The sequence below is a fragment of the Glossina fuscipes genome, unplaced genomic scaffold, assembly GCF_014805625.2.
Source record: "Glossina fuscipes isolate IAEA_lab_2018 unplaced genomic scaffold, Yale_Gfus_2 2, whole genome shotgun sequence".
NCBI lineage: Eukaryota > Metazoa > Arthropoda > Insecta > Diptera > Glossinidae > Glossina > Glossina fuscipes.
In genome coordinates this window covers 1,826,559-1,846,423 of record NW_023998416.1, presented here as the reverse complement: position 1 = coordinate 1,846,423, position 19,865 = coordinate 1,826,559, and the positions used below count along the sequence as shown (strand labels likewise).

At 32.7% G+C, this 19,865-nt stretch overlaps 1 protein-coding gene across 5 annotated transcripts in view; it reads right to left on the bottom strand.

The window, feature by feature from the left end:
• The window catches only part of LOC119633549 (disintegrin and metalloproteinase domain-containing protein 10), a 137,044-nt gene that overhangs the window by 94,341 nt on the left and 22,838 nt on the right, over positions 1-19,865 (bottom strand). For all 5 annotated transcript variants that reach the window (XR_005246878.1, XR_005246876.1, XR_005246877.1 and 2 more), the window contains one exon: positions 12,308-12,340. Coding sequence is in view for 2 of the 5 variants with exons in the window: in XM_038027155.1 (XP_037883083.1) it covers positions 12,308-12,340 (33 nt within the window). In the remaining 3 variants the exon portion in view is untranslated. The remainder of the gene's footprint in view (positions 1-12,307; positions 12,341-19,865) is intronic.

The window sequence follows — 19,865 nt, the reverse complement described above, 5'->3', positions numbered from 1 at the left end:
GGATATTATTTAAGTTTGTTTTCATTTTCTTTTTCTTTTATTTAATGCGTTCAAACCATTTTCATGAGATTTAGTGAAGTGCAAGCTTATTGCAGTGAAAACGAACAACAGGTGCTAATTGGCACTCCTACCCTCTTGCGACAGCTTTCCACGAAAAGAATGAAAAAAAAAAAACCTTCAATTGGTTTATTGTACTAAATATTGTATTAAAGCATGCGATGTATTTTTTCGAGATATTTTAATTCTTAAACAATTTGTCGTTGTATGTTTATTTTTCAAATTCATTGCACATCATTGCAACAGTTGTAATGCAGATAGAATAGCAATTGGTGTTGCTACCAGCGCGGCCTAGTACTCGTGGCTATAGCTAATGACTATTTGGCTCCTTATGTCTCTCTCTTTGACTGACATTATAAGTAAAAACGTTCTTTAAAGCAACTAAAAACTAAAAGCAACGACTACAACGAATGCAACTGTTTACTTATTTAATTTTTTTTTTTTATTTCATTTTTCTTGCTTTTAATTGTGATAAGAAAACATGACCATGATTCAACATTACGTTGTTGCAGAATAAACAACAGACACATAATGAACACATGAATACACATAGATCGTTCGCAATATAACTGAACACTTGCACAATTGCAATCTGTCGCTGTTAGCATTCATGCATTCTGGTCGAGACACAACAATAACTTATGTGATGTTGGTCGCCATCGGTCGATGGGTCGGTCGGTTGGTCTGTCACTTGCTTGGTTTGTATTTGACTCTTTATCTCTATCGGCAAATGTTTCCACTGTATGCGTTTGTAGCTGATTGCATTGTATGCATTGTCCTCCTTTTCTCCGCCTCTGTGCAAGTATCCCTTGATTAGTTGGCAATCATCACACGAATATTCATATATATAGCCAGATGGAGCCATAAACTTAAGCCTTAAAGTAACAACTGTCTCATTTCCTCACTTTATGTATGCGAGTAAACGCACTCAACTGAAGTGTATATGGATTTATTAATAACACACGGGATAGTAGTAGTTGTTCTGCAGCTACCGCCTACTCGTGGTGTCTCAATACCATCTCTCTCTTTCTCTTCCTTACTCTCTCTTTCTGTCTCCCCCGTCTGTCAAATTGTCATTCCATCAGTATTTCATATAAATTTTCGTTTCAATTGTCAAATGGTAAAATATTGCAAAAACATATCATTATGCTATCTCTGCTTGGGTATGTTTTTAAAAATATTTTTGTTCTAAATGTTGACAGAATATTCTAACATTTCCTTTATTACTTTCTATAGTGCGGTAAAGATAGCCCGCTTGTACATGTATTTGTCGTATGAACAGATGGTCGATAACGAAAATATCAGATATACTCGCAACTCTTTAATTAATATATTCTTGTCCAACTAGCGGCAGGTTTTTAAAAATACTGAAAAACTGCAATAATTGTTGTAAAAATTGTTAGCATAGCGGGATAAAGTAAGAGTAGACCCTTTAAATAAATTTAAATTTTTTAATTTTCTGTAAAATAAGAAAAAGACTCAGCTCTAGTGCTCTGAGTGTGAATAAACTAACTATTGACGAAAGGTTCACCAAATCGATTCGCTTTCAGCGACAGTTGATTTCGACACCTGCTTTACCCTTTAATGATCGGCAAAGGAAACTCACGAGACTAGTTGCTCCTGGCGAGAAGCACGCATTGTACCGAGAAAGCCTTCAATGTACAACTGACTTAAGGCTTTTTACTTCACTAAATGAGAACACAAGCATGAATCTTGACTTAAGATGCATTATTTCCTAAAGAAGTCACAATCAAAACAACTAAAATACCGCTGTCGTATAGCCCAAGCTACTTTAGTAAATATAATTCTTTACCTTCTGCACTTTTCATAAAATACAAAAGTAAGATACGTTTGCTTTTTGTGAAAAATGTTTTATGAGAAACAGAAACTTATCAGCGTTTGCTTCACATAAGAAGTTTGTTTTTCGTAAGACCATTTACGTGCGACAACGTTTAAAAAAAATGACCAAAACTATCAATGTTAATTTATTATAGCAGATTAAGATGCGATCATTCATTGACTTTTGTCGAAAAATTTCAAAAATAATGCATTTTTTTCTACAACGGCTTGATGATTATGGGAGACGTCCAAACCAATCGATTTTCGGTAGCATTTAATCTTGGGCTATGGTACTGATTTCCATCAATCGATTCTTGACAATTGTGATCTGCTGTTTGAATACAGAAAACTCATAAAAACCGGAAGAGACATCACATCAACGAACCAGATCCATTTAAAAAATACTTTTGAATCGATTGGTATGATAAAAGCTGCGCCTATCTCAAGTAGGTCTGTGCACTGCATACATTCGCTTACTCACTACTTAATATATCCGCACCACAAGTGGTAGAGTGATGGACTGATGGACAGGCGAGAGATGGACTTGTCGAGATCGGCGGGAAAAGAAGATAACAACGGATCAGACAGAAGACGAAGCAAATGAGAGAAACCCTTCAAAACCATACACTACTGCAATAGACTGCTGGTGCTTTACAACATTCTATTACAAGCACTGTTCACATGCTCTCGGAATATGTTTCTTTGCTAGTCTTTCTTTCATCTATTGTTTTATTTTCCAATTTTTTTGCTCATATTTCTTTCATTAATTAGTTAATCAATTATTTGTGATATTATTTTTATGTTTTGTATAATCAAGAGAATACATCTATCTTCAGTTAACCAATTTGAACATATACGATGCTCGTTCGCAAATATATGTCGCTTGGTTGTTTGTTATCGTGGTTTCCACTTGATTGTAATTGAGTTTTATTACCTTTGTCTTACTAACGGAGAGAGCAATAAATTTTCATTACGAAAACCAAATGGAAATATTTTACAATCTTTTCCTTTTTTTTTTTTCTTACTTTTCTTTTAACTTAAAATGCAAAGTAAGGACGTTTTTGAATGCAACAAAAAAAAGATCTAATAAAAGCTAAGCATAACGTGAAATTACACTTTACTGCGAAATGTTATTCAAGATTTAATTTCACATGAATGACACATAATAATAAATGCATTTCATGCATGTACTTTTTGCTACATACTTACATTGCTATGCGATTTATCAATGCATTTTATAAAAGCTCGAGGCAATAGGTGTGGCAATCTCCAGTTTAAAACACGCACTTGCCATGTCTCGTTGAACATATGAACCTTCGCTTGTGATTCTAACAAATTATACAAATAATCATGACTCACTTGTATGTTTGTGCAACAAGCTTGACACATAACAATAACAACAACAACAACAAAATCTGTTTCTGATTTTCTGCATGATAAGTTAAGCAAAACTATAGATAAAGAACAAGAAATGACATTGGTTGGAATCGATTATTTTTTACGGAAAGAAAATATTTTCATTCCTTTTCTTATGCCTGTGTAACATCATGCCATAAGATGATTCGATATAAAGTGAACTTCAAAATGTTTTTGGAAATTCAACAAAAGAAAGCTTCCTAACTTCAGTCTTTATAGAAATATAGTAAAATATTTTTTGTGATTCCGCAGCTAAAGATAAATAAAACGCACTTTTGCTTGAGATTAGTATGAACATTTGTTTTAATATATGGACTTTGTCATTAGTGGTAGTAGATGGATATTTTGATATATTTTTTTTTTTGTTTACCAATGCATTCTAAATTTCACACCATTTTTCCTTTCCTTCCGTTTTCATTTGTAATATCTCAGAGTTCTTTTAAAAGAAACCATATATTTTTTTGAGCAGTAAGCGGAATTGATTTACTTATACCGTCTGGCCTACTTATTGGTCCGCCTATTCATCCGCTGGTTTCTACAACACTCATCATGATCACAAAGAATGCGATGCAAAACTCCAACTTGGTACACATATTGTTAATTGACGGCCCGGTATCATGTTTGAAAATCGTCCTAATTTGCCAAAGAATGATCCCCGCAGTTAATTAAAAATCAGTCACTTGCAGTTTTTTTGCAATTTTTTTTATTTTGAGCACTTGACGTCAATATTCTCATGTGTCATTTAAATACAGTTAAATTAAGCAATTAATTATTTAAAATTTTTAACTTTGCATTGCCTGCTAAAACTAAATCGAAAGAAAGAAATTTAACTTAAAGCCGACGTTAAATGAGTCAATCGAAAAAGCATTAAATGGAAAGAAACGAAAGATATGTGTTCACGTTCTAACCCTGAGTGGTTGCATTGTAAATGAGCATCGAAGTGCGAATATGTATCGCTAACTCAAAACAAACATGTCAAACCTTGGCAACCAGTTGTTATAAACGCCTCATGTTAACGCACAACAATACACGATATTGTTTGTTAATTGCAATTGTTCAAGTATGACGTCGACGACGCTCGAACATTACAGAGAATATTCTCAATGCTTTGTATGCAGTCTGATAAGGAGGATAAGACATTCAAATTTTTACAAAGAACCTTAAGTGGGCTAAGTGATTCATAACTAAATCTGTCTGCATTGTCTGTGTTTTACGCGAAACGAATCCTGCTTGATGGACAAGCAGGAACAATTAAGTTAATTTAATTTAACAAACCTGCATTACCTAACTGTCAACTTTACCGAAAAACTAGTTACTTGCAATATAGGTTTCTTAAGTCAAAATGAAGCATTTAGTAGCAATCGGTTTGTATATGTCGATAATGTCTCAACCACCCATGACAAGTTAATTAAAGCAAGAGCCAATCAAACGATGCTACTTGGGTCCGGTGGTAAGGAAAACACACAACGCACAATGAAAGAATTTGGATCGGCTTCAACGCTGGCCTTTTCAAGTGGTAGTTTTGAACAAAGAAACCTCGGCGAGGGAAAATGCAACGGAGTCAAGTCTGAATTCTTGCCCCTCTTCACGCAACAAATTTCGTTTTTAACGCAATACCTTATAAATATAACCTCTGATAACTATTTGAAAGCATCGTTGAATAGAATAAAATAGCATATCGATCAATAATTCGCGAGACTGATAAATTGACGTAGCGTCTAACAAAAAATTCATATTATTTTTAGGTTCAAGCTCAGCTCTCACAAACAATGCTTACCGAAATTTCAACTCACTGCGATTATATGATGACGAGTAGCAGTGGTTTTAATGACGTACTTTAGTCACTTACCAAACCGCGAAAAAAATACGAATTTCGTATGTTAATTAAACAATGCCTTTTTGAAGGGGGGGGAAAAAAAACAACTCTTCAAGCTCCGCATTGGCATGAGTGAATTGTGATATGAACATTTCTCCGTAGGCAAAATAAAAATTTAAGCATGAGAGAAGCGTTTTCCGTATGGGTGAGTATATCGTCCAGCGGAATAAATGCACTAGCTCTTATGGAAAAATTGCACAGAATCTGACGACTCCCCCCCCCCATACACTATCGCAAAATTATTCTGCAGGAAAAAGGATTTGCATTAAACAATGAGTTTATTGCGGAAACTGAAGCATATATTTTGCTCCTTTTTTTTTTTTTTCATTTGATTTATTAAACACATTCAATTACAGAGATATGTTCAGCCGAATATAAAACTACTACTATTTAAATATCAAAATAACCAAATTTATAAGTTAAGTAGATTGCAGATAGTTCATTAGCAGTATGAACTAGAGAAGCATGCAAAATTTATGGTTAAGTGCACGCAGGCGAAACAACACACACAAGTGATTGGGAAAAGGTTGGTAACCTTTACTTAATGAGTCATTAGGCAGATATAAGCACATATATCTGGACATAACAATTTTGCAAAATTTATTAAGATAAGATATATATATGTTTCTACAAAGTATGAGAAAACTTTATGTTAGTCACGTTACTCAAGTTAGTTATAATATTAATCCGGTTAATGAAGTTTGGTAACTAACGAAGCTATGATCCAATTTGACAAACGCTTTGGAAAACTTAATGAGGATAGCATCAATTCATTTGCGATCGGGAAATGGTTTGAAAATTTAACTAAGAAACTCTTAAAGGTTGAGGGAAATTGACTTGTCTCTTTGAAAAGACTCACATGTGCTAGTGAAAATTCTGTACCATAAAATAATAGAGGGCCTGTTTGTTACAAAGGATTCAAACCGTTTGCCAGCACACTAAGTTTGACAGTGATCCTGTAATTCTCAATGAATTTTCTAGGCCTTCGTAGGTAGGGAGAATACAGAGTAAATTATCATAATATCGGAAAATAGAAAGCGGAACACTATCGGGTCGGAAGAAATGTGAAAACTTCACAGTACCAGCGCTACAAATATTTCTTCTCACATATCGCAGACGTATCAAAAAACTAAAAATTGTCAACGTTCATAACAGAGGAAAATTCTTCTATTTTACGTACAGAAGGGCTTGGGGTTATTAAGAAGTTCTCCTCTCACTAACTGAATAAAATTCCAGTAGCAAATCGCTTTTAAAGAATCTTAATCTGGTCTACTCCTTTGAGGATTTTTACTAATCTTTCTGTAAAAAAAAGGCATCGAAATGTTAGAGAATTTGGACTGAATTTGCACTCATACGGGGCAACCAATTTTAAGACCAAAAGTCGAGTTTCACAAGAAACAAATTTTCTTTCTTATTTAGTCCTGGGAATTGTTGACCAATGCATTTATCTTTTACTTATTCGTTTGTTAAACATCCATTAATTAAGATGTAATGGTTTTTTGGCCAAACCATGAAATTTTGTATCTAATCTAGGAGCTGCAGATTTTTTACATGAACTCGACTGACAACTCTTATCACCATGTGTATCGAATTTTGCACTCATATCTCATATGGTCACGATAACAGGAAACTTTGCTTCTAATAGAGTTTTGTAGGCAAACACTTTTAAAGTTCATGCATGGGAACTAAATTTTCTCTTCTTTTTTTTTTTTTGGAGAATTTTGGAAACGTAACAAGAGACAAACGGATACAATCCATACGAAATGTATACGTTTCATAGGGTCTTGTACACATATTTTTCAAATATCACAAAGAGAATACATGCTTGTGGTTGACATACAAACGCTACAAATTTGAAACAGCATGCAATTGGCTTTAATTTTTTTTTAAGAGAGCAGAAGGAAATGTAAAATTGAAAAAAAAAAAAAATGAAAAAAGAATGTTTTTCATTATCGAACACTAATAAATCGGATTTTCTTCTTGGCTATCTTTTCGTTCCTTTGAGAAAAGATGAGCATAACGGTAACATCTCTATGCTAAGCCTTGAAATTATTGGATTTCATATAAATAAAACTGAGGCAAATTTTTCATTACCTAATCTTAATGGAATATTTTTTTTTATGCATGCATAACAATCATAAAAATGTTTTATAAAAATGATCACGATTGGAACATATCTATATATATTGACTGCTCTTTTTAAATGCAGTACTAAACAAGGAGCTGACATAAACAGAAGAAAATAATCTTTGCTTATGTTAACCACGCTATGTTGAATGCATGGGAAAAGTGAAAGCAAAAAAGAAAAAAGAAGAAAAGAATAATCCCTTACAGTTGGCCGGAGAGTAACAGAAAATTATGAGCTGTCAATAAAGTGCATGCAGATGAATGAACGATAGCAACTTAATAGTCCGTCAAAGATTTCCAAAGGATTCAGTATAAGATAACGAAATATATATATCATCGTTATTATGCATGCGAGAGATAGAGAATTCTTTCACATAATAATAAAAACCTGTCATTTTCTGACCTCGTTTCCGAGTAGTACATAACTATATATATAAATATATATATATATATATATATATAATGCATAAGAGATAATTAATCGTAAACTGAGAACGTCTTAATCTTCTCTAAGAATTTCTTATTGTTTATAATAACACAAAGGCTGACATTGCTTTACAGGCGTATAAAGAATTTTTGTTTTCTCTCTACCGTTATTGTGTATTTTCCATTAAAAGTTTAAATCTTTTCATTTTTAATATTAAATCAACACAAGAAGAAAAAAAAGTACACTTATGGAATAAAGATAAATAGAGAAAAAGAGGAAAAATTTTTGCACGAGTGCTATACGAGTTTTGCATCTCAAATTTTACGATATCATAAAAAGAATAGTAATATATGCGTAGCTTTCAGCGACTTGACAACTTACTTAAGTGTAAAAAAAGCTTAAGTTAATGCAAAAATAAAAACGAATATAAAAACATTTTTATCAACGCTATTAACTCACAACAGCTTCACGTATTACGGTAAATTAAATTATGATGTCACACAAAGGTTTTCTATTTTACCTTATCGGACCGAGTGTTGAAACTATTGTACGTCTTCAGCAAAGAAAACAATAACGCATTTAATCGGACATAGAAAAAGACTATTGTGGGTATTTTATGTTTACTGGACATACTGAACAGTATAGGTACAGAAATTATTCAAGCTTTTTTAGTATAGGTAAGCCTGTGCTTTAGAAGGCGAAGAAAATAATATTCGAAACTTCATAACACATGACTTGTTTTATGCGGTAGAGCGGGTCCGCATAAAAAAGTCTTGATTAGAGAACATGTAAAAGCTTTATGAAATAACAGGTAGTGCTTCTTGCTTAGCTTCTCCTTTCACACGCTCTGCCAATCTTTACCGGCATATATTTACTCTTTTGGGATATCTTAGTTGCAAATGAAATTCCAAGATTCTTTTTCTAAACATAGGTTCTGTGATCTTAAGGCCTCCAAATGCTCTAACACATTTTGTTGGGACATCTTAGAGCTAGCTTGGTTTTATACGTTTATTCCTAAGGGCAGGTTATGAAATATTTTTACGTTACGAATGGTTTAGCCTTCTTAACCGCTCTGAAAATCTTTTCATATTCAATATTAACCTTAAGATATGGACTTGGTTATTTGTGGGCATCCCTTTTGCTCCTATAAACTCAGCAAGAATTAATTCAAAGGCTTTGCATATTTTCTAACATATAATATCAAGGTAAATGGGATGATTTCGGTCACATAACCCTATGAGTCTATTTTCTAGACCGAATATTTTAAGTCAGATTATTTTTTTTCCTCAAAACCCATACATCTTTGCTACTGTAGAAGTATGTGCGTGGATGCATAAATACTAAAAAGATATTTTAAAACCTTTTCCTTCCTTATTCAGTACTGCTCAGGCAGAAACACATTAAAAAGCAAAACACTTAAAGCACCTAAACCTCGTTAGCATATTGTTGTTATCATTGAAAAAGTTATCGCTTAAGAATGTTTTTCTTTTAGATTGAAATATTTCCTAAAATTATTTGAATAATTTAAAATTTTTGTTAAACTTGTTCCATCTGAATCATACAGAATAATTTCCATGCTCTCATACAACACATCAAGTATAATTTATATTAAATTTTTGCAGGTTTATGTAACACTAGGAAAAAATTCAGATGCATACAAGGTTTATTGTTTTTTGAGCTTGCTTGACTGTCTGTCTGTCCGGTGCATTGGCTTTTTCTGACCCAAGGACAAACCCTATTGAGAATGGATTAGTTTGCAGTACTTGTACCACCACTTCTCACACCTGGTCTTACTATGAGAAAAAAGCTTTTCCGTATAAATCCCTAAATAATATCGGTATTCGACATTCTAAACTAAGGCCAATTTCTAATATTTTCGTATCAAAATTAGTTCATAATAGTAAAAAATACTCGTAGGCCCATTTTTTTTTTAATCTAATCTCCCATAGAAGGGTTCCAATGAAACGGAAGCTTCCACATAGAAAGAAGCTTGTACTGTTTTGTTAAGGGAGAAAGAAGAAAGTGCAAGGTATTTATCGATCGGCCTTGCTCGCCTACAATGTTTTTACTTGTTTTTAATACGTTATTAAAAATATTTGAAAACTTTTATCATTTCATAGCGCAAATAAACCAAAACAAAATTTGCATATTTATGTTTACCGTTAAGAAATGGGGATACATTCATTTTGTTAATCTATTTATAACATCTACAAATAAAATTATATAGGAATATATATATATATATATGTATATCAATGTTCTCATAAAAATATATATATATATTTTGAATTAGTATGAGATTTGGTAGGCAATTTCAAAACACATCCATGCAGAGAATATTTGTATCGAAAGCTGGAAGTTGACTTTTATTTCCTTTTTAAATTAGAACAATTTACCCAAAAAGTAAATCCCAACATACGTACGACACTCAAAGCTTAATTCCTTATATATCAGATTTGAAAATTCCCAAACCGTAAACAAAGGTTTAATAAAAGTAAAAAAAAAAAAAAAAAAAAAAAATTGCAATTGATTTACGACAAATTAACTAAGAACTTAAGAAGATTACATAGGACAGAGAAAGGAAAATGAAGTGATTCTGTGTAAAATAAATGTACATCAGAATATCAATGCGACAATGTAAAGGACTTGAAACGGAATTTGTTCTTTACTTTACGCAATGGTTATACAAAAACCGCATTAAACCTTCTATACCTAACTACCTTACCTTCCTTTTCTTTTCTTTTCTTTTCTTTTCTCGACTCGAATCTCACAATTTGAATTCTAAAGTAACTTTAGGCAAATTTGTATGCAATAATTCATATCGTTCTTCTTATTTCTATTCACATTGCGATAAACTCGACAACGGTAAACGAGACGGAGGGTAAGATAAAACTAAAGTTAATGCCGATCATATTTTAGTAAAACAAACTTACCAGACATAATCCTAATATAAAGTGGAGTATGAAGTATAAATAGCAATAAATAAACCACGGTAAAGGATACCGTAATGAAAAAAGTAAAGAAGAGAAGATGGAGAGAGAAAAAAAAAAAAGCGCAAGGTAAAGTGGTAGAAATTGTTTGAACAGTTTAAATTTCCACAGTAATTGTTGTGAAATTATGTACACTTCAAATTAAGGGAAAATTGATTTGCGTAAATGTTATACAATTTATATATATACATATATATATATATGTAGAGTTTTGTGTGGGAATTCGTGCAAGCGATGACATGTTTTAACATGCTTTATGTTGTCGTAGTACCGTTTTAAGCATAACCACTATCACAAACATGTTAACAAGAGAATTTCATTACCTAACACAAAACTCTATACTATCATACACACACATCACCATATCAAACGCCCATAGATCTTCCAAAAAAAAAAAATAAATAAATAAATAAATAAAAAGGAGCAAAAAGGCAAAACACACACACTCCCATAGGCGAACATTCATAGAATTACGGAAGCAGGATGTATGCATACATTCCGCTCTCACTCTCGCTCTGTCGCTCTCTCGCCGTCCCACTCGGCCCACATACCATCACTTTACCTAATTCTATCCCGCTCTCTCTCTCTCTCTCTCTCTCTCTCTCTCTCTCTCTCCTTCTTGCCCAGTTTCTCTCTTATCCCATTTCCTTCAATAAATTGCACGCTAACTTGTCTCAACTATTTCAACGTTAAGCCAGGAGAAACAAAGGAGACAAAATTCAAACTGACTGACTGACGGTTTTCGTTTCGCAGGCATTACTTCGCTTTTATTATAGATTGGACTCGAGGGAAATATAGCAAATGGGTGAATAGTTGATTTTTTTTTTCAACGTTTTGTTTTAGGTTTTTTTTTGCTTTTTTCTTCTTTTTTTTTTTTTACTTTTTTGTATTCCATTCCTACCGCATTTGCGTTCTGTGGCATTCTATTCTTTTTGCCATATTATTTTTTATGGTCTTTTGGTTTACTAAAGTTGTTGGTTTCCTTTTTTTCTATTTTCATTTTTTCAGTTCAGCGTCAGTCGAATAGGAACTAGTAAGCCCTGGCAGAAGCAGCAGTACTACCAGCAACACTCTGGAACGAGTTGATTGTGTGCGTTCCTCATTTTTTTTTTTTTTTTTTTTTTTTTGTGCTTTAGCCCCAATATATTGTATTTAGTTGCACGCCCAGCCACATACCCATGGCTGCTCAGCTGTTGGTTACGTTATTCAAATGAAAAGGTCTTTATCCGTTTTTTCCTTTATTTTTTTTTTTTTTTTATTATTTATCAATTGTGTGGATTTACATTTCGAGTTGATTTCGCAATATATTTTTTTCTTTTTCTTTTTTTTTTACTCGTTTTTTTTTTACTGTTCATAATTTTCATTTTATTGCGTTTCTTTCATTATACATGTGTATATATAGTGCATACAGTTTTATTACTGTTGTTAAATACATTTATTTTAAGGGGCACAAAGCGGGTGTCTGAACAAGCGCTTAGCGTTCCTAGCTGTGCCCCTAAATAGGGATTTTAATGAACTGTAGTTATAAAATATGTTAAAAGGAAAGAAATTTTATAAAAATAAAGAATAACTTACCTCTTTCAGCTCCGGAAATATCTTTTGCGTAACCTGCAATTGAAATAGGAAACGGAAACAAATTATTAAAATATCTCAAAGCATAAATTAAAACAAAATGCAAAGAACTTCATTTGTAAAGACGAGCGAACGCTTTGTTTACGTTCAACGTTCAAGCACATTGGTAAGGAAATATGCGAAAAGAAAAATTATTAATTAAAGTTAAGAAATGCTTCATTCACTTGTTAAAACATATATACTAGCTATCGCCTCGCTCTTCATTAATTGAATTTACATCGCAAATTACAAAGGTTGCCATTTAAATGTTGCTTAAAGCAATGATTCGTTAACTAAATCTACCAACTTGTGAATCGGTTTTTATGTTCAATGGACTTAAAACAAACAAAAGACCTTAAGATACGTCGGCCACCGATTGGTTAAAATTTTATACATTCATTTTCTAAAAACTGTTGCTCTTTCACATTGAATGTTGTGTGGCAGTAACGTAACGTGGCATCAAAATCATAAATGGATCGTACGTAACCTTTGCCAAAAATTTATATCGCTTCTTGTAGTAGGCGTAAGAAGATTTCTGTTATTATTTTGTCTTGCTCGGAAATTTCCTTTTTATCAAACACAATATTTAGGACCACTGGAATCTTGGGCAATGCACTTATGATTTTAGTGTCCCTTTAGTCACACTTAATGGAAAACAGAAAAATTCTTCTTGAAATTAATAGGTGTACGGACCAATTCCTTTCAGTTTTTGGTAAAATTCAAAATTATTTAAAATATAATCGCAACAAAGCTTAATAATCGAAATATGCATTACCATTAGCTTATGCCTTTTGCCATTTGTCGGGTGAATGCCATTGATGCCCACTCGGTAGAAACTTTCCCGTTTACAGGCGAAATCGCCATCGACCTATTCTTGTACATTTTCAATGGCTGGTCTGCTATATATAAAAACGTCGATCTAAATAATTGGCAATCGAAATAGACCAGATCTGGGACATATAGCGGATGCGATAAAACTTTTTATCCTAAATTGAAAAGTAATTCATTGTTCGTTTTTGCAGAAGACGGACGGACGGACATATGCGAATCTTCATCGTTTTCACGATTAAAATTTTTTAACGGACCTTAAAGGACATGCATATCTTTACACTTTGATATATACCGAACAGCAGCTGGTAAATAATTGAAACTTAATTCCCTTCAACAGGGATATCTAAGTTGTTATCTATGTCTGAAATTTCGGGTAAATTGAATGCGTCAAATACGTTTTATGAGCCAAACAATTTTAGCGGTAGGAATTTTTTTGAACATGTAAAACTTTCTTGCCAACCTTTTAAAAATAAACAAGTTTCTAGTGTTAATTTTGGACTTACAAACTGCCGTTGGAGTTTCTTTTTTTTTTTTTTGCAAGATACACAGTGCATTTCAAACAAATCATTTTTACTCGAGTTTCAATCTATGTGGCATATATCATATGCAGGCTTAATTTAACCGTCTAGTACCTACTACAGATGAAAATAAGAAACACAAAGCAACAGAGAAATTGTACTTTGCTTGAAGCGATTTCCTAATAACTAACCGCTGGTTTGTGTTGACACCAAAGTAAATAGAAACAAGAATGTGATATTCGGCTGAAACCGAATCTTGTATACCCACCCATCATTCATTTCACTGGACCAATATACAATTTTATCCTACGTATTATCCTATTATCTACGAGAAGGTTAAGTAAAATTCGTATTGTGACTTGTTATTACCAGATCAATATTTGAGTAGATGACTAACAGATTTTGTTTAGAATAAAATGAAAAAAAAGTAAAAACTTTGATCAATTATTTGAGGGAATGGTCCTATTTATGCACAGAATAAGTTTTCGCATTCTGCCTTGTTCCCCTTATAAGTAGCCGATTTTTTCAATTAATAAACATGAATAATAGGACCGCCCATGAATTAAGTTTGGAGAGTTTTTTTTTTTTGGGTGCTGCAAACATTATAACAAAATGAATATAATCCCATTCTTCGATGGTAGTTATAAAAATGTTGACCCAATTTAAGCGGTAACACCACCGCAATGGCCTACAAAAAAAATGCAGAGTTATGTCAACTATTTTGGGATGAGAGGAAGGCTAGCAGAATAATAGCCTTCAGGTATGTTATTACATTCAATAAATGAAAAAAAAAGAAAACGTTTTTTAAAAAATATTTTTTAAAAATGGCAACGACTGAGGCGTTTTCGCGCGATCTCTTTAATTGAAAAGGCTGTATGGTCTATGCTCTTTTTGACGCAAATTTGAATCTAAAGCAAAACGTATTTAATATATATAGAGTGAGAGTTTCTATGTGATATTTAAGGGAAAAAGGTTGTATTTTCGACTGAAAACACAATGTTTGCAACAACATATCGAAAAATCGCTGCGCGCTTCGTCAAAAAATGTTATTTCAAAGAAAAGAACAAACAGGATTGATTTTATCGGTCGGTGTTGAAATATCCCTTTCCAAGGTAAATACGTTTGCAATTTTAAAACGGGTTATGGAAGTGAAGTTTTTATTTTCTTGATTTACTCTACAATCACAGAATCATAAAAATGCCTTTTCAACCTCAAATATCTTTTTTCACTTTATTACCTCGATGATTTTTTGCTACAAAGTCACTATTTTGCTGCACCCGTCAAACACAGAATGAAAGGGAAAACGACAGGAAAATTTATGATCATATAGCCGAAATCGTAATCATCTACAAAATCTGCAACCTGCAGTTTTCGCTTCTTGGCTGAAGCGTTCAAAGCTTTTGAATTGCTCGCTGCCTTATATTTATCCGTCAGTCGTCTCCGTAAGACTGTTTTTAGATGAATATAAATACTTTCCAAAGATATCGGTTCATCTATTAGACAAGGTAGAAATCACGACGTAAGACATTCGTCCACAAATTTTCAGCAGGGACTCATTTCACACAAGTGTTATTTCCAAAGCCCTCCGCTAAAACGCCCTTTTTCTTTTTAGTTAACAAATTTGTTCTTATATTTTATAAACGGGTCAAAGCATTTATTGAGGCAATAAAAAAGAAAAAAAAATTTTTTTTTTTTTTAAATATACAAATGAAGTTACCCCTTTTAACGAAACCTTAAAGTCACGATAAGAAAATGCAAGAAAATTATGATTTTTTCCGTAATTGCTGGCTTATAGTAAACACTAGATTATAACAATGCATATCAAGTAATATGAACATTTACTATTAAGGGCTTATCCTGTATAACAGAAAAAAAGCAGAGCGCAAGTTTGCAAACCAAAATTTTATTTATTAATATTAAACATGCCACGAGGGATCCAATGACGCTTTTCTAAACTTAAAGCCAATGTTTGTTGTGTCGACATCAACGTCACGATGACGATGTTTTCAATTTATTCAATATATTTTTCAATGTTCACGTCACTATTGTTAATATTTTTTATTGAAAAGTTATGCAACTTCGATGAAATGCTTATTTGATTCCAAGAAGAAATTATATGCTAAGCCTATAATTATAACGAGATATTTAGGAGATTGTGCTGCAAAACACTTAACTATTTATAATAAAAAATTTTGATTGCTCATTAACGATTTGCTATTGCATCATAACTCATCCCTCTTACCTGAAGGGGGATAAGCTGAAAGCAAAGGTAATATATAATAAAGATGAACGATTTGGTGAAGAGGAGAATACATTGAATAAGCGAAGAGGAGAGAAGAGAATAAAACTGCTGTAGAGTTCCAAAAGTGAAACTGAAGGTCTCATTTGAGTTGGAATAGGAGGGAAGTCTCTAGTTCTGACATAAATGCAAAAAAAAAGCTTGGCTCCTCAACCTAGTATCCTTGAGAGCTTGATACAATCTTTTTACCGATATTCAACAACTTGAAAATTATTATTATATGGAGGACAACACAGGTTCACAAATCAGTTCTCAAGCCCAAACTTTACCGGTTTCTTATTAGCGTGTCTACGCAATAGCATGCCTGAGGAACAACTTGAACTTTATTCCTGTTTGGTCTGCTATTCATTTAGCAGCACGTGCAACCTTTTTTAAACTCTGCTAAACATAGTTTTGTTTGTTGTGAAAGAACGGCCAAACACCTGCGGATCAGAATTTAGATTGACTTTGATATTGTTTTAACCTCAAGATTTTTCAAGAAAATGAATTGCAGCATGCAAAAGTTAAATTTTGGCTATGTTTACAACAACAATCGCCCTCTACTCTGTACCATAGTACATTACATCGTATTAACAATTATATTACGGAAAACAGAACGAGGATCAGATGGAAATGGAGAAGGAAATAAGAGTCATTACAGCGACACCGGAGATCCCCCATATGCAAAAGCGCGTCCGTTCCACTTCTATATCCGTGGTGTGGCCTTTTCTATGGCTTTCATGAATGCCGATGCTGCAGTTCTCGTTTAACTGCGAGCACGAAAGTAATGATCATCGTACTTTAACCGTCACATTAGGTTCTGAGCTTTAGATGGTTGATATAGATATGGCAAGCGAGACGCACCTAAACAAACAGCAGTGCCGTACAAGCTGTCCACAAAATTGGTTCGATTTCTTTCATAGTCAATATTCTTAACTTTTGCCATAGATATTTCTTGTTGTCTTTCTGTCTATGAAACAATTTTACAAAGTCAAGTATTCCTGAGGACCACTTGGTACGATCTATATATTGTTGCAAAGCATGTTAATCAAGGGCTCGGACAATACTAGCTTAAATTTTTTTCTTTATCTGACCATAGTGGCGATCTCCCAACTATTGCCTTAGTAGTACTGCATATAGATGCAATGCAATATTGAGTTTGATCATACCCGACTGAAGTAAACACTCGCTTTTTCAGAGCATTTCATTTCATTCACACTAAGTGGATTTCGTAGAAGTGGCGAAATTTATGTCTCTTTACTTGCACCTAAAGAGCACATCCTTAATAATGCTCACCCTTTGCGCTAGTCCTTTAAAAATGGAAGTAGTTAAGCTATTGATTTGGAACAAAAAAACATTATGCTGTTAATAGAACTTTATAAAATCTGACACACACAACATTATGCCAATAACTGATAAAAAAAATTAAGCCAAGATTAGAGAAAATTTTTTTACATTTTTGCAAATTCTTCTCTAAAAAGATCTTTCGTTACCATACAAGCCTTATCAAAACTAATTATTTATGACAACATATAAATCAAACATTAATATTTTCGATAAAAATTAAAAAAAAAAAAAAGAAAACTTTAATTAAAGTTTAAAATACACATTTTTCTTTCCTCTAAAAAGCTGAAAATTCTTTCTTTAGTTAGAGAAATCACTTCTTCTTTTTTTTTTTTTTTGTTTGTTTTAACCTAGAGCTCTGTCATGAAATTTTTAAAAGAGAAGTCTGTAATAACAGTCTTCTAACGCAAACAGTAGAATGGTAAAAAAAAAAGAAATGAGTTTAACCGGAGAAAGACAAAGTAAAGATACCTTAGATACATACTTGACACCTGAGATATTGACCTTAGTTAGAAGAAATTAAACACACAAAGCTAATGTGTGTGTGTGTGTGTGTGTATGTATGCAAAACCAAAGAATTTCAAATTCAAATAAGTGCCTTAAGCTACACATAGAATCATTGCACAAACAGGACGTATAGCTAACCTTATCACTAACAAAACGTGCAGAATACGGGATAACCTTAATGTCCACCTTAGCAATTTGTTGCTTTCATAGCACAATTGTAGAAAAAAAAAAAAAAGAGATTAAAATGAAAAAGAAGAGAATTTGTGATAAATACTCCTGAGCCTTGACTCACTTGAATTGACTACTTTGGTCATTCTCCTTGATTTATAACTGGGTGAATGCAGGTGGTTATAGTAGTAATGGTAGTAGTCGTAGTAGTAGTAGTATTTAAATTTAATTGCTTCTCTCATATAAATGTAAACTTGATTAAGTTGCATAATAAAATCTATCATTTCCTTTTTCAATTAATATTAAATGAAATCATAAGAATACAAAATTACACGGAACAAACGGAACGGTGGAGAAGGAGAACTTTTTAAAATGTGTTTTAAATTGCTGGTAACCAATCTTCTGAGTAATATATACTTTAAGGTGTGAAAATTTTCGCTTGATTGAAAATGTGACATCTGGGTCATTAATTGTTGTGAATGTTCATTATACACAAAAAAGTTATAAATGAGTTAAACTTTACATTAGTTTTAATTACAGTTTCTCTAAACAAATAAAAAAACAAAAAAATTGAAAATAAAAATAAAAATAAAAAAATTCATGGTAAGGTCAAGCATTGTGTCTAAATATAAACTTGTAAACCTATCCAAAATCAAAACAAGTCATTCCAAAGTTTGATTGTTAGCAATATTTCCATTGTACTCTACATCTGACGACAAAGGTATATTAAATTTTTCATTAGTTTGGCAAACTCTCAACAAATATCTCACATAACTAATTGCATCAAATTAGGACCACGATAATATGAGCCCTTACACTATACTCGAGAAACTCAAACGAAAATACAAGAGTGGAAAACTAATCGGTGGACATTCCCGTTGACAATAGAAATTTGATTTCTGCCTTAAAGGAAATCTCAGTTTTTTATTATTCATGAATGAATGATTAAAGCCCTTTTTGCAAAGCATTCATAAACCTTCAGTACTTGAGGTACTTGGCTATGTCATGGATAAAATTTCTGAAAGATATTTGAGTTATTCAGTTATGCTCGACGAGAATGCCTCAAAAATGTATGATGAACGTTTTTCATCCTTTGAATTTCGAATAGAATCTTACGCCAATGCAGTTAAGACCGTCCTCAATGTTATGGATACAAATACAAAATGCCCTCGCCCTTTAAAGTTGTTATAGCTGTGTGGAAATAATAAAATAACTACACCACATACGTATTAAAATATAGCAAAACATACGGTTACACACGATGGGTTCACAATTGCCTTTTACATGTAGCGTATGTGGAAAGATGATGGGTACTCAAAGTTCGTCCCCAGACGATTATTGTTCTATTAAGTGCTACTTGTATGCTTTTTAATTGCACGCTTTTTTAGTGTAGAAACTGGTTTTTTGTATTCTATATATTAATTAAGCCTTTTTCAAATGCTAACAAACTAAACTTAACAAATACCATTGGGAGCTACTTTGAATCTAATGCCTAATACCTCGCTTTAGACAAAAGTTCATGTGCTAAGCATGCACTACTAGGAACATTAATGTATAAATGCATTGATTTAAACTTTTTTCATTCCGCAAATACCTAATAAAAATATATACGTTATTAGAATAGGAGAGCTTTCTATCTTTTCATCACAAAGCCTCGCTGGAATCTTGCTATTGGCACAGCATCGACTAGCAGGGATAACGATAAACTAGGAATACGTTAACCACATTTCTATAACAATTTTGAATGTATTTACTATCTCAGACCAACACAGAAAAATTTATGAACAGTTAGATAATTCAGATCAGAAAATTCTTCTTCTTCTTCTTTGCAAGGACTTTAAAACCTTTGTGTAAACTTTGAATCTGTAAACACAAA